Raw genomic sequence first — 15215 nt, forward strand, 5'->3', positions numbered from 1 at the left:
GGAGCTAAAACATGATATTTCCAGATTTTATTTTTTATTATGCCATAGACCCCTGATCATCAACTGACGGCCCGGGGGCCAGACCAGGCCCCCCAAAGTTTCCTGTCCGGCCCCCGAAAGATTATTAAATTCAGAAAAGGAGGAAAAGAAGATTCTGTGGTTTTAAGAGTATTCTTTAGCTTTATAAATGTCTGCAGCCGTTTACCCATCCCACAATTAACACTGAAATAGTTTCAGAATGACGAACATTTCATCTGTTTTTACTGAAATTTACTGTCAGAATTAGATATTTAAAAAGGGTTAAGGTTGACAGAAACGCTGCAAAAATGACAGATAAAGTGGTGAAGAGAGATAAAGAGTAGCAAGAACAGGTGATGAGTGGCAAAATGGGTTGCAACAGGAAAACAGGGGAAAAAAGTTGTGAAAAGAAGTTAAAATATAGCAAAAATATGGTAAAATTGGAAAAAAGAGGCAAAAGTTTTTTAAAAATTGGTTACAAAAGAAAAAACTGTGCAAAAAAAGTTGTGAAAAGGGGTTAAAAAGTGGCAAAAAGGAATAAAAAATGGCATAAAGTGGAAAAATCATGCAGGAAAAGTCGCTTAAATGGGTTATAAAATGGTAAAAAAAAAAAGAATGGGTTAAAGAGGCAAAAGTATCAAAAATAGGTTAAAACAGGCAAAAATTGTTTTTTAAGTTGCAAAAATGTTATGAAAAGGGGTTAAAAAGTGGCAAAAATAGAAGAATAGGGGCAAAAATGAATAAAAGAATGGCACAAAAGGGAAAAATCATGCAGGAAAAGTGGTTTAAATGGGTTAAAGACTGGTAAAAAATTGGTTTAAGAGGCAAAAAGCATCAAAAATAGGTATAAACAGGCAAAAATTGGTTTAAAAGTTGCAAAAGTTATGGAAAAAATGTTATGAAAGTGGTTAAAAAGTGAAAAAATAGAAGTGGCAAACATGGATAAGAGTGGCACAGAGGGGATAAAACATGCAGGAAAATGGTTCAAAGAGGTTCAAATTTTGCAAAAATTGGATTAAAGAGAAAACAAAGGGCAAAAATGATCAAAATGGGTTAAAAGTGTTAAAAATGAGTTAATACTGGTGCTGAATCACAACTGTGGCGGCCCATTCTCTGGGATTTCAGGGGCCCGGCCAGTTTTGTGGGCAGGCCTGTCTCCATGTGTCCTGCTGTGATAGATAATAGAGATAGATCTCACTAATGACTGAAACATCCCGTAGTTTGAAAGAAAGCACAAATACTACTGCAAAAATATTTCAATCAGACCAAAATATTTCTTTAATTTTTGTCTGTGTGAAAGTCCGGCCCCCAGAGTTTCTGTTGGGACTGAACCTGACCCTGGTGCAGATTGACCTGATGACCCCTGTTACAGACTAAAACAATAGAAGGAGAGTAGAGAGGAGTGTAACTAAGGAGCACAGCTTTGTGAGTCATCTTCAGTTTTAGCTGTTTTAAAGTTAGTTTCATAACTGCATTTTCTCACTGGTGTGTTATATCTTCATAAGAAAATCGAACGTGTTCAGTGTTAATGAGAGAAAAACGTGTATTTGACTGTGACATTTCTTATTCACATGCTATTTTAGCATTTAGCCCAGGGGTTCTCAGCCTCTTTAGACCCCCAGAATAAAGGTTCCAGAGACCGGGGTCCCCCGCTGAACCTGAACACAACCATGGACCTTGAAGAATAGTCACATGCAGACACGGCCGGCCATGGGGGGGGGGGGGCTTTCTGGGGCCCAGACAAACTGGAGGATGGAGTCAGAAAATCATGATCCATACTGAAGTTGATCTGTGCTATCCTGTTTTAAATTCAACTCAAATAACAACCACGTTACAGACTTCTCATGAACGTACTTCCCTGTTCTTAAAGAAAGAATGGCAGTGGCTTCAATGGCTAAAATGGGTTAGAAGTGGCAACAGTTGGTGGAGAGGTTGTTCCTTGAAATGTATTTTGTGGGGTTTTTTTCAGGTTTTTTTTTTTTATAAAAAATGGAGTTATGTTGATATGATGGCCTTTTAATGGTCAAAAATGTAGACTTTATTTTTGATATGAACCTCTGAGGTTTAAAAATGGACTTCTTTAAAGAGGAAAAAAAATACTTTTCAGCTACAGGAGGCAGACGCTTCTTGTCCTCAAGACCACGAGTGTGATTTTTTAGTTTTAAATCTGCCAGTGTAGAAGAAACAATGATCAGTGCTGGGGTAACGCGTTACAAAGTAATCTGTTAGAGTACTCAGATTACTTTTTTGGAGTAACGAGTAACGTAACGTAGTTTTATAATTCAAGTAATCCTGTTATTAGTTACATTTCCATAAAAGTAATCTGTTACTGAAAGAAAAATCCCAGATGTCCTCTCTCCTCCGTGGCTTCAAAAAGAGAGAAAGAAAAAAAGAAGCTCCTTGAAGCACTTGTTTGTCCTTCTCTCTTCCTGTAGTCACGTTGGCACGTCCATATCAGCGGAAGGTAAACATTCTGTGCCATTGTTAGCTTGTTGAGCCAGTGAGATGGCAGAGAGGACAGCAGGACTGTGGAGTTATCCCCATTATGATGGGTTTTTGGATGAAGGGGACAAGACCAGCATCCTGGAGAAACGTAAGTTTAAAAGCTCCGTTTGCTTTCGCTGATTTACGCGCTGTTTACGCACAGCGTTGGAGTGATTCTGTCTGCCTCTGTTCAGCTGGTTGTCTGATTGAGAGCATGCTAAAAGGATGTAAAGGTTGTCCTGCCTGTTAGGGTGATCTCCGGCTGCACAGGTGCAGATTATGGCTGGAAATGAGGCTCTACATTGGCATCAGAGTCTGCACATTCAAATGCAGGCGTGCGGTTGCTTATACGACCGCTGAGAGGAACGAGTGGCTGAAGCGTTTAAATATTTAGTAACGTAAACGTACTCTAACGCGTTAGTTTTGGAAGTAGGTAACGTAGTTACGCAGAAACGTTCTCAGCTTGTAACACAGTAATCTAACGAGTTAGTTTCAAAAGTAACGCTACTCAACACTGATGATGATGCATCAAAATCAGCGGAGCTGCCAATCATTGACCCATGCCAGGGCCTATTGTTATTATTATTATCATTATTATTAATAGAAATAATATTAATAAAACTATAATTATTATTATTATTATTATTATACAAATTATAATACTACAACTACTAATAATACTAATAATTATAATAATAATAATGATAAAATAATAATAATAATAATAACATTAATAATGATGATAATAATAATATTATTAATAATAATAAAAATTATAATGAAAACAATGCTGCTACCAATCATTGACCCATACCAGGGCCTATTGTTATTATTATTTTTATTATTAATAAAATAATATAAATAAAATTAATAGAATTATAATTATATAATTATAATAATTATATAATAATTATATAATAATTATAATAATTATATAATAATTATATAATATAATTATTATAATTGTAATAAAACAAATGATACTACTACCACTATTACCACTACTACCACTACTACTACTACTACTAGTAGTAGTAGTAATAATCATAATTATAATAACATTAATAATAATAATAATAATGATAATAATAATAATAATGATAATAATAATAATAAAATCAGTAATAATAATAAAATTATTATTATTATTAATAATAATAATAATAATATAGTAACAATAATCAAATGCTCCTTGAAATGTATTATGCAATTTTTTTTTGTTTAATAAAAAATGGATGTTGATATGATGGCCTTTAACTGGTCAAAAATATAGACTTTATTTTTGATATTTGTCTTTAAGGTTTAAGTTCTTTTAAAAATGGACTTGTTTAAAGAGGGAAAAATATGAATATATTATTTTACGGCTAATTTTATGAAGCGGACATTTTTTGTCCTCAAGACCACGAGTTTGAGTTTGTTTTTTTTTAATCTGCCAATGCAGAAAAATAATGATCAAAATCAGTGGTGCTGCTAATCATTAAAACATATCAGAGAATAATGATAATAAAAATAATAATATAAATAAATAATAATAATAATAAATACATAAATAATAATAATAATTGTAAAAATAATTGTAACAATAATCAAATACTTCTTAAAATGTATTTTGTGGATTTTTTTTTTTTTTTTTTTCGATAAAAAGTTGAGTCATGTTGATATCATGGCCTTGGTTGAAATATTATAATTCATTTTTCTATGTTTGGACAAACATATTCTATATGTGGACAAATGTGTTACAGGAACTCTTAAGGGTTAAAACAGCTTCTTTTTTTACTGTGAAGTGTTTCAAACCTGCTGGTTTTTTAGTGTTCAAATATAAAAACTCAGGAGCTGTGGCTGAGAGCAAGCAAAGTTTATTAAGCAGAGATAGATATCATTTTTTTACACTTTTGTTTTTGCAGTTATGGATGAATCAGAACAAACTGTCATCATTGATTTTAGCCTTTCTTTCCCTGCTGGTGGTTTCTGTGGTAAAATGGCTGCTGGTTTTATCTTCACAGGCGGGGTGGTCCAACCGTTTCCAGTTTCCACTGGTAATTTTGATTTATTAACATGGCAGAAACTTTACAGCATACTCATGAGAGAACATTTGTATGTGAGAGAAGTCCAAACGTTACTGAGGGCAGCCGTAAAGCTCGTTGACACGCTGAAAGTCAAGGTCACTCATTTCGTCGGCTGCTCCAATCACGCGCCCAGGGTCGCCCTTAGCAGTGATGGTTGGTCTGCCGTTCCTGGAGAAGGCGTACCTGACAGAAACAAACACAGCGTTAACAGCAAAACCAGCACGCACAGACGATGAACTCCAGCTATCTCTCCTCTGCTCAGGATGAAGATGCTGCAGCACAGCAGGCCTATCATCAGGCCGACTCAGTAAATCCTGATTCTTGGAGCTCTGCTTTACTGGAATACAGAGTGCTGTCTGAACCGCTGAGGCGTTTCCACCATATTTCATGTTTTCGATGGGCCAGTAGCAGGTTACACCACTTTTAATTTTCAGATACTTTGTTCTACATTCATTTTTAATAGTTTTAGTTTTTTCTGTAGTAAGGGATCTCATTGGGGGTCCGAAACATTAAAATATGATTTTGTAAAAAAAAAAAAACCTCATTTCCAAAAAAGTTGGAGCGCAGTGTAAAATGTAAAGCTTCATTCTTAAAAGTGTAAATGTCACAGCAGAATCTAACTACAGACCCATGGAGGAGAATATTTGGCTCCTAGATTTTATTTTATTTCATTTTTTGTTCTGATTTTCTGAAAGTGCTCAGAAGGTTAAAAAAAATAGAAAAATCCAAAAGAACAGAAAAACTCATTCATGCAAAACAGTGCAATTTAAAAACTCTTCATATCGTATGATAGCCCTAATAAGAAATATAATCAGTTATTACTCAGGAGTGTAAAAATGTGGTTTATATCAACCAGTGTCACTCAACCCTGCTCATTTGCAAGATCCACAATCTAAGTGGTGAAAAGTGGCAATTAAAATAAGTTAAAGTTGGTCAAAAAGCTGCAAACACTGGGAGAAAAATGGCAAAAAAGGGCAGAAAGTGGCAAAAAGGGGTGGGAAGTGACCAAAAACTATATTAAAGGTGGCAAAAAGTGGCAAACACTGCGAGAAAATGGCAAAAATGGGCCAGAAGTGGCAACAGAAGGGTAGGAAGTGGCAAAAATGTGTGGGAAGTGACCAAAAAATGAGTTAAAGGAGGCAAAAATGTGTGGGAAGTGACAAAAAATGAGTTAAAGGTGGCAAAAATAGGATAAAAGTGGCAAAAAAAAATGTCAAAATGGGCAAAAATGTAGGGAAAAAGTGGTATTTAATGGCAAAGGTAGCTTAAATGGGTGAAAAGTGGTTAAAATTGGTGGAAAAAAGGCTGCAAAAGTAAGTGGTACTCATGGGTAATTATCAACTAATGGGGTTAATCATCAACAGGTCGGTCACATCACTGGGTATAAAAGGAGCATTTTAGAGGGACAGAGTCTCTCAGAAGTAAAGATGTGCAGATATTCACCAATCAGAATAACTGAGTCTAAAAGTCTGGGAATGATTTCAGAAAAATGCTCCTCAATGTAAAAAAAAAACTCTGAATCTCCTCCATCTACAGTCCGTACTGTCATCAACAGATTCAGAGAATCTGGAGAAATCTCTGAGAGCAAGGACAAGGCTGAAGGGGCCCTCAGCGGCCCTCAGGGCCCCCCGGGGCCACTGCATTAAAAACATGATTCTGGACTGGTTTCAGGCTGTTTTTACTCTCCAGGTTTGGGTGGGCGTGTCTGTCACTGGATTTTCTGGCAGATCCATTTCCTGGTTGAAACCAGACTCAAAAACCAGGAGAACTCTTGTTATTCCATTCTAGACAGAAATGGTTTAAAAATAAAAACCACAGAAATGGAAAAACCATCATTTTTAAATAGGGCTTCAACTTTTGCTCTTTTCATTCCTGTGATTTTGTTTCCTGTTTTAATGAAATACTTGAGGAAAAGGAACTCATGTGACCCATTGAGAAAGGTGAACATTTCAAAATAAAAGCCCTTGTGTCAAAATAAAAGCTTATATAGCCATCCACGACGTTTCACAGTATAATATTAGGCCTCTTTGCTCTGTACAGTGTATTAAAACTAATGTCAGCGGTAAAAATGCCCATCAGTTCATGGACCACATTAAAACAGGATGAAAATACATGAACCTGAATAAATCAGCCCGGTGTTTCTCCCTGTACACAGCAGAGACAGATTTTCCAGTAATGATTGTTTGGTGGAAATGTTTATCTAACCAGTAGAGACTCACCTGCTGTAGTGCATGATGGAGTTGTAGTCGTACCTAGTTCCCAAGTTGTTTGTCCTCTCCTTCTGAAACTGTGATTTAGCTCCTGGAGGAAAAGAACAGAACCATGGCTGTAGGTAACAGACCGAGAGAAACACCTGTGTCCAGGTGTTAAAGGTCACATATTATGCCAAATACACTTTCTCAGGCTTTGCCCCTGGCCTGTCCACAATCCCCTCAAGTACCAGAACCCCCCTCCACCTTTCAGACAATAATTGCTGAAACAAGCCGTTCTCAGATTTTCCCCTCATGACGTCATGTGGGGAGTTAGCCCCGCCCCCAGGCTCAATTGGCCCTTCCCACTTGGAAGAAAGTTCCGCCCTCCTCTGCTGATCCTCCTCTCAGCTGGCAGGATCAAGAGAGCCACATCCATTAAGCCACATCCATTTCCTGAGAGGGCTGTGGTCAGGGGCGGAGTCAGACAGCTCATTAACATTTAAAGCCACAGACACATAAACAGCTCGTTCTGAGCAGGGCTGAAACAGAGGGGGTTTTTAGACATGCAGAAATCAAAACTGGAGTGTTTTTTCAGCAACAGACTTCACAGGCATGTTTTGGGGACCTCTGAGACCAATATTAACTCTTCATAAAGTGGTAGAATATGTGACCTTTAAAGCGCCCCTGCACAATCTAACTACAGACCCATGCAGGAAAATATTTAGCTCCTAGATTTTGGTCTTCAAAAAATGAGTGAAAAGTGACTAAAATGGGCAAAAATCAGTAAAAAGGCGGGGAAAAGGGGCAAAAAATTACAAAACGCAGGATAAAAGTGTCAAATTTTGGTCAAATTTTTGCTTCTTCCAACCCATTTATTTCTGCTTTTAAAATCCAACTTCACCACCATTTCCACCATTTTTTGCCATTTTTAACCCATTTTAGAAATTTTTAGACCATTTTAATCCTTTTTTAACAAAAGGGATTTACGTTTTGAAGGCTTTTTACTACACTTATTATTTAAAAAAGAGATTTGTTTCTTTAAGAAGAGTGGTTATTTTATGAAATATGGATCCCAGCTTAACTTTATGATGGACCATGGTTTTGTTGACCCCCATGGTCCCCCAGTTTGTCTGGGCCCCAGAAAGCTCCCCCCGATGGACGGCCTTGTCTCCACATGACTGTTCTTGAATGTTCATGGCTGAGTTCAGCCACCTTCAGGTACAGTGGGGGTCCCCGGTCTCTGGCACCTTTATTTTTGTGGGTCACAGGCTGAAAAGGATGAGAACCCCTGGTCTAAAGTAGTGGAACATATGAATAAAATAATAGGTGAGTGCAGAAAACATGTCTAAAATGAAATGTTGTCATTCTATTTTGACCAAAATGAAGCTGTGTTATCTTCATCACTGATTCTCAGGCTTCTGCAACAGTCAAACGCTTCGCCATCATTGGAGATCAACAGGTCTGATTCTCTCTTCTCGCTCTGGGCTACTGTGAGGGCGGGCCTTAAGGATTCCAGAGAGTCAGTTGGTTGGCAAAAGTTGACAGACACACGATTCAAGCAATTATGCGCATTGAGAAGGGACAGCATGTGCCCACTCTCTTATCGGCCCTGTAACGCCGGCTGTGGATCATGCAGGATGGCAAGTGAGGGGGGAAGAGAAAGACAAGATTCTCCTGTTGACTGAAGTGTTTGAACTGCGTTTCTACCATGTAAAAAGACAGCGATATTATTAAGAACACAGCGAAAACGAGCCGACCTCAGAGGGTTAAACCAGGTCTTACCTTGCTCAATGTTTCCCCAGTTGATGTTGACATATTGGTCTCTGTCAGAGCGGGCTTGTTCGTGATGGAAGCCCAGAGCGTGGAGCAGCTCGTGCTGCACGGTTCCCTTATTCACACATCCCCTCCTACTAATAGAGAGTTCCTGGGGTCTATGTTGACGGCCCACATAGGAGTAACACCTGAGACATAGACAGCAGTGTCACAGATGAAAAAATGAAGGGGCACAAGACAACATTCAAGTCAACATCCTCTCTCTCTCTCTTCACAGTCATATTTCCTGTCTATGGCTGCCATTATCAGGTGTATCAGGTGTTTTAACTCCCCCTAAATAACTGACGCAGTAGAGGCACACCACTGCTGTCAACCAGAGCTGCTACTACAGCAGCCGAGATCAACTAAACAGCTGTTCTCTCAGAAAACAACGGTGTGTGATTCTGCAGACAATGCAGACTGTCCAGGCACGTCTGCCTGCTACTGGTGGGTTTGCATACAGACAATAACGAGGGCAGACATTTGGACGAGGGTCCGACGGTGCCGGTTTGTCAGGGCTTTAGCCCGCTAACAGTCCTAAACTGATAATCAACACAACAGACAAAATGAACTGTCAGGATTACTATTGAATATCTGAAGCTCTGAATGGATCTAAATCTGTGGTAATGCATTGTAAAAATGTGACGATGCATTCAAACGCCACAGTGAAAGATTTGTTCTTTCCTACCCGTCTCCAGAGAAGATTCTGAGGTAATCTCGTTGGTTGGTTCTCAGTTTAAAGCGGATGCAGGTTCTTGTGTGGAAGCTGAGCAGGGCTTCAGAGATGGTCCTCAGCTCTTGATTATCTGCAAAGTCACAGGGAAAAAAGCATTTCAGGAGTTTTCTCCATAAACGGACCATCCGTCCTGCAAAAAGAGACACTCACAGCTTTAGACTCTTCTCTGGATTCAAACGCTGATCTCTGTAGAGGAGGTGGAAATCAAAATAGACGCTCACTACATATCTGTTCTCTGACTCTACCAGACACTTGGATTTATCGATCCATTTTACTACTCAGTGATCCATTGGTTCAGCCTGCCTATAGGGATCTACTGTACTGTGCTGGGGGCTTTTGGACCTTGCTGTAGGGCAGGAGTTTTCAAAGTGTGTGAGAGTGAACCTCCCCTAAGAGAAAGTTAGTCATTCAGTGGACCCCCACCCACATAAAGATTCAGGGTGAATAAAAACGTAACCATATTTTCAAACATTTATGTCTAATTTTAAATACTTCTAACATTTTTATATCTTTGATATTTTGGTCTGCGAATGTTCTTAAACATCCGTCTTTACCAGGTTATCAGTTATTTGGTTTCAGTCATGAATTTATTACCTCCACCAACGAGGTTATGTGATCGGGTCCGTTTGTTAGTTTGTTTGTTAGCAACATAACTCAAAAAGTTGTGGATAGATTTTGATGCAATTTTCAGGAAATATCAGAAATGGCATAAGGAAGAACTGATTCGATTTTGGGACTGATCCAGATCACCGTCTGGATCCAGGAATTTTTTTAAAGGATTCTGTACTATTTTACTATTACTAAAAGTTAGGAAATTTGTGTTTGGTAGATTATTTCTCTGTTGTAACAATGCTTCTTAGCAATAAATCTTATACCATTAGAAAGCCTGTTTATTCCCCTTTTAAATGGAGCCACATTTGTAAAGAGCAGGTATTTGTGGGATGAGCAGCAGAGCTGAGTATGTGGGTTACGTCCATGAATCATTTGCCAAATCTTCGCTGCCAATGCACCGCACTGTTTGTGCTGAGTTTACATGTCTTAATCACTGGAAGTAAATGTAGATATACACCATATAGCTAATGCACATCTATAATGACTGTATCTGAGGCTTCTTGGAGCGCGAGGCCTGCAGGTAGGTAAATCCTGACCTTTGCCATTAAACAACCTATAAACTCAATCTGCTGACATTTTATCTGTGTGTGCATGCATGATCTGTCATCCAATACACAGAATTTGGCTAAAATTTGATTTTCTGACTTGTGTCATATTCCACTGCCATTTTACAGATGATTAAAGGTTAAAGGTCACAGGAACTTTCTTCACTTACTGTATTGGTGCCATGCGAGGGTAACGGGCACCGTGACTGTGCCTTCAACTTTTTCCCACTTGCAGCCCAGCGCCGTGCAGAAGTCAGCATTCCTGCTGATACTCTTCAGGATGTCTCCCTGCACCAGCCTCATGTCTGCGAACAAAAACAGACGGCGTGTGAATCTCTAAAGCAGTGACCGACACTTTACCGGGTCTGAAATTACCATCTGTCTTTAATATTAGTTATATTTTTATGTTTTTCCCCCTAATTCTGGAGTATCTTAAGTGAGATCGATGTGTAGAAAACATAAAGCTTGTGTCTTACGTGTGCCATTGTTAGCTCTCTCGATGTTTTCAAAGACGTCTGAATGATGTTCTATAAGCAGAGAAAACAGGAGAAGCAGTTAACATGTGAATTATCCAATATCAAGGCTCAGAAATGATGCAGCTGCATTTTACCTGTTTGAAGCAGGTCTGTTAGTTCAGACTCCTTTGTTTGAGCTTCATTATTGACGGCTCGCTGTAATTAAAGATAAATATTACATATTTAGGAAACACATTTAGTCTATTTCTGTACGATGAGTTCTGTTTTAATGGCATGAAGCATGCTGTCCTAAACATGGACATTTCCGTCTGAATCAGGGGTGTCAAACCCAAGGCCCGGGGGCCAAATCCGGCCTGTGATACAGTTTTACCCAGTCCGCAAGATCCTATCATATTTTTATTCTAACTGGCCCACCAATATGAGGTCTGCAGATTTCCTCCTGTATCAAAATGTCAGTTTGACCTTGTTGGTTTGAAATATCCTTGTTAAGTCATCCAGATTAGAAACAGAGAGAAAAATTATGAGTTAAAAAGCCAAGAAGGTGGGAAAATAACATTCATTTTTGTTTTCATGTCAAATTTTCAATTTTGCATCTCAAAATTAGAACTTAAACTTGTGATTTTGGCTTTTAATTTCATCTTTTGACCTTTTAGAATGGCATTTGAAAATTTTAAGTGACCATTTCAACTCAGGATTTTGAATTTTAGCCAACATTTTGGCCTTTTAAAATCCTAACCTAGACTTTTAATCCCATATTTGCCCTTTAAAAACTCTGTTAAAAATTTAAAACCCTTGATTTGAATTTTATCTCATATTTTGACCTTTAATACATATTGTTGAGGCTTTTTGCTATTTTTTTTTCCTTTGAAACTCTTGAGTTCAACTTTTTAACTCATATTTTTACCTTTAAACTCAGAATTTTGTTATTTATATCATATTTTGACCTTTTAAACTCATGATTTCTAATTTTATTTGGTATTTTGATGTTTAAAACCTGTGTTTTTTAAATTTTATCTGATATATTGACCTATAAAACTTGTGATTTCAAATTTCTTTTTCATATTTTTGCCTTTAAAAACCTATATTTGAATTTTAATTTCATGCTTTGACCTTTTTAACAACACGTTTGTCTTTTTATCTCAGATTTTCAGACTTTAAATGTATAATTTTGAGTTTTTTTAAAGTCACAATCATCTATCATCAGTTCTTTTTTCCATATTTCATCAGTGGTGAAACTTATGTTGACAGTTTCTGGTTAAATGTGGACCCTGGTAGGCCCTCAGGTTGGACCTGAATCCAGAATCTGGCCCCTGCTGTGACTGAGTTTGACACCCCTGCTCTACATTTTTCTATTTAGACGTACAGAGTGAGTCAGAGTGTGCAAACAGGACAGACTTTGGGCCTTGATAATGCAAAGGTGTGTTTTAGGAGTAACATGTATCAGAGTAGTAACGCGCCTTCAAACCAACACGTTGGTATTTATACGGTCAGTCTTAATTCTCACACCAAACTTCAGCAGCAACTCAGCAATCAGAGTCACTGATGATCATCAACAGTCACAAACTGCCAGAAAACACAACTTTAACTTTAACTTTAGCCCCGCTAAGCCCTGCAAAAACGTCACTTTGAATGGGTTTCTGTGGGGCACTTTTGGCTCTTAACAGCTTGGATGTAACTCTCCCTTGTAAACAGTGAGTTTTAGACTTTCTGTAGGAGCTAAGCTGGAAAAAACAATATCAACTAAAAAAACACAGTCCCTCCAAAATCCATGCAACATACATGAACACAGCCAAATGATCAGAAACTGAGGAATGACCCCTAGGGGTCAGCTTAACTTCAAAGTGAGCAGTCACAAAGCTCAGCTTGATTTTTAGGATTATATTGAAGATACATAATCAGCAGCATTTGAAACCACATGCTAACTAAGTCTGACTTACTGCAGAAACAGCACTCAGTGAGAGGGAGAGGAGGAGGACGAAAGCTGGAGTCATGATGAAGGTCCTCAAACTTCAAACCTGAAACCATCAGAGTCAGAGCGGTGGTGTTATGAATAACTCTAGAGCAGCGTCACTCAACCAAAGAGCTCAACTGTTGAAAAATACCTGGCAAGAGCCACAATCTAAGCGGCAAAAGGTGGTAAAAAAGGGTAAAAGTGGCAATAAAAATGGGTTAAAGGTGGAAAAAAAGGTCAAAAGTGGTAAAAATGGGTGAAAAGGGGCAAAAAAATGAGTTAAAGTTGATAAAAATGATCAAAAAGCAACAAAATCATGGTAAAAACTACTGAAGAGTGACTAAATCAGGCAAGAAAAAACAAAAAAGGTGGGCAAAAAGCATCAAAATGAAGGGTAGAGTGGCATTTAATGGAAAAAGGCAGCTTAAATGGGCAAGAAGTGTCAAGAAATGCAAAGGGGGTGCAAAAAGCAGGATGCAAGAGAAAAAAAACTGGTGAATAAAGGAATAAAGGTCAAAGCATGAAAATGAAATTAGGAATTAAGTTTTTAAAAGGTAAAAACTTTAAATAGAAATTTAAAATCCCGTTTCATAGGTCAAAATATCTGATGAAATTAACAAAACACAAGTTTTAAACATCAAAATACAAAATAAAATTAGAAATCATGACTTTGAAAGAAAAAAGAGCTATAAAATAGGAAACTGGGATTAAAGTGGCAAAAACAGGCGAGGAATGGCAAAAAGAAGTGGCTAAAGTGGGCTTAAAGCAGTAAAAATGAACTAAAAGTGGGAAAAAAATGGGGAAAAAGGGGCAAAATTTCAAATAAGGGCAATGGAAACATACAGACAAAAATTTATTGGTTGACAACCAAAGTCAACTGTGTTTCCTAAATAAGTTTTCCAAAGGAAAAAAATATTAGAAATTTGAAATCATATTTTTTTTAAAGGTCAAAATATCAAATGAAGTTTAAAACAAGTTTTAAACATCAAAATATGAAATGAAATTTGATATCATGAGTTTAAAAGATAAAAATAAGATATAAAAGTCAAAATAATCCATTTAAAATGTCAAAATATGATATAAAAAACAAAATTCTGAGTTTAAAGGTAAACATATGAAATAAAAAGTTGAAATTATGAACTTAAAAGGTAAAAAGTGTTTAAAAAAATGTAAAAATGGGATCAAAGTGGCAGAGAGTGGCAAAAAGAAGAGACTAAAGTGGGCTTAAAGCAGTAAAAATGAACTAAAAGTGGCAAAAAAAAGGGGAAAAATTTCAAATAAGGGCAATGGAAACATACAGACAAAAATTATTGGTTGAACATCACTGCTCTACAGCAGTGATGTTCAACTCTCCTCAACTAAAGAGCCAAACTGTTGAAAAATACATTTGCAAGAGCCACAATCAAACTGGTGAAAGGTGGCAAAACGGTCAAAAAGTGGCGAAAATGGGTGAAAAGGGGCAAAGATGGGGAGAAAAGGGGGCAAAATATGAGTTACAGATGGCTGAAATGGTCAAAAAGCAACAAAAAGGTAGGGAAATGAGTAAAATGAGCAAAATGTAAAAAAGTGGCATTTAATGGCAAAGGGCAGCTTAAAATGAGCAAAATATGGCAAAGAAGAGACGAAAAAGAAGCAAAAATTGCAATAAAGCAGATTAAAGGTGTCAAAAATGGGCAAAAAGCTGTAAATAGAATTTAACTGGTCAAGAAAAGGAAAAAGGGGCAAAAACTGCACAGGAAATATGGAAATATACAGAAACAAATAAAGGTTGACATCAAGTTTGACGATGAAAGCCTTCTGTAGAAGTGTGGGAGACAAACTGATTAATGGGACCTGCAGTGGAAAATTTCTGAGGTCAAAGTTTCCCTTTTTAAGGTTTTCTGAGGGAATAATATTTAAAATTAAGACATAAAAGAGCCACAGATCATCACCAAAGAGCCACAGGTGGAAAGCAGCAGAGGAAGACGATGAAGAGGAGTCAGTTTACCTGCAGGCTGCTGTCCGATGCTGGATGCTGCAGGTGTTCAGATCCACGCTCTTTATAAGCCGCCCACAGGGCGTGTCTGACGTCTCGCCACCTTCAGGCTGTCATCAGGACTCTGTCTTGTGTAAAACTGCTTAAGAGGAATTATTGAAGTGATGCTGATTTTCCAGGAGAGTTACCTCACACTGCAGGATTATTTCATCCTAACAGTTTCTCAAAAGTGGAACGACAAACAAACACTGTTATATCACATGTAGGGCAGGAGTCATGAAGAATTTATTTCTACTTAAACATGTGGTAAATGTGACGGTTTCCACTCTGTGTGCAGAATGTTAGGAC

The 15215-nt window shown here is 37.5% G+C and overlaps 1 protein-coding gene across 1 annotated transcript; it reads right to left on the minus strand.

Moving 5' to 3' along the window:
* Positions 1-4618: 4618 nt before the first annotated feature.
* LOC121506093 (high choriolytic enzyme 1-like) lies at positions 4619-15007 on the minus strand. Its single transcript, XM_041781666.1, has 9 exons — positions 14880-15007; positions 12879-12956; positions 11076-11136; positions 10942-10992; positions 10636-10770; positions 9261-9378; positions 8543-8721; positions 6788-6869; positions 4619-4751 (listed from the first exon to the last, which is right to left on the minus strand). The coding sequence occupies exons 2-9, from the start codon at positions 12930-12932 to the stop codon at positions 4619-4621; spliced, it is 813 nt and encodes a 270-aa protein (XP_041637600.1). The 5' UTR covers positions 12933-12956; positions 14880-15007.
* Positions 15008-15215: the final 208 nt, after the last annotated feature.

The sequence above is a fragment of the Cheilinus undulatus genome, linkage group 1 (assembly GCF_018320785.1).
Source record: "Cheilinus undulatus linkage group 1, ASM1832078v1, whole genome shotgun sequence".
In the NCBI taxonomy this organism is placed as follows: Eukaryota; Metazoa; Chordata; class Actinopteri; order Labriformes; family Labridae; genus Cheilinus; species Cheilinus undulatus.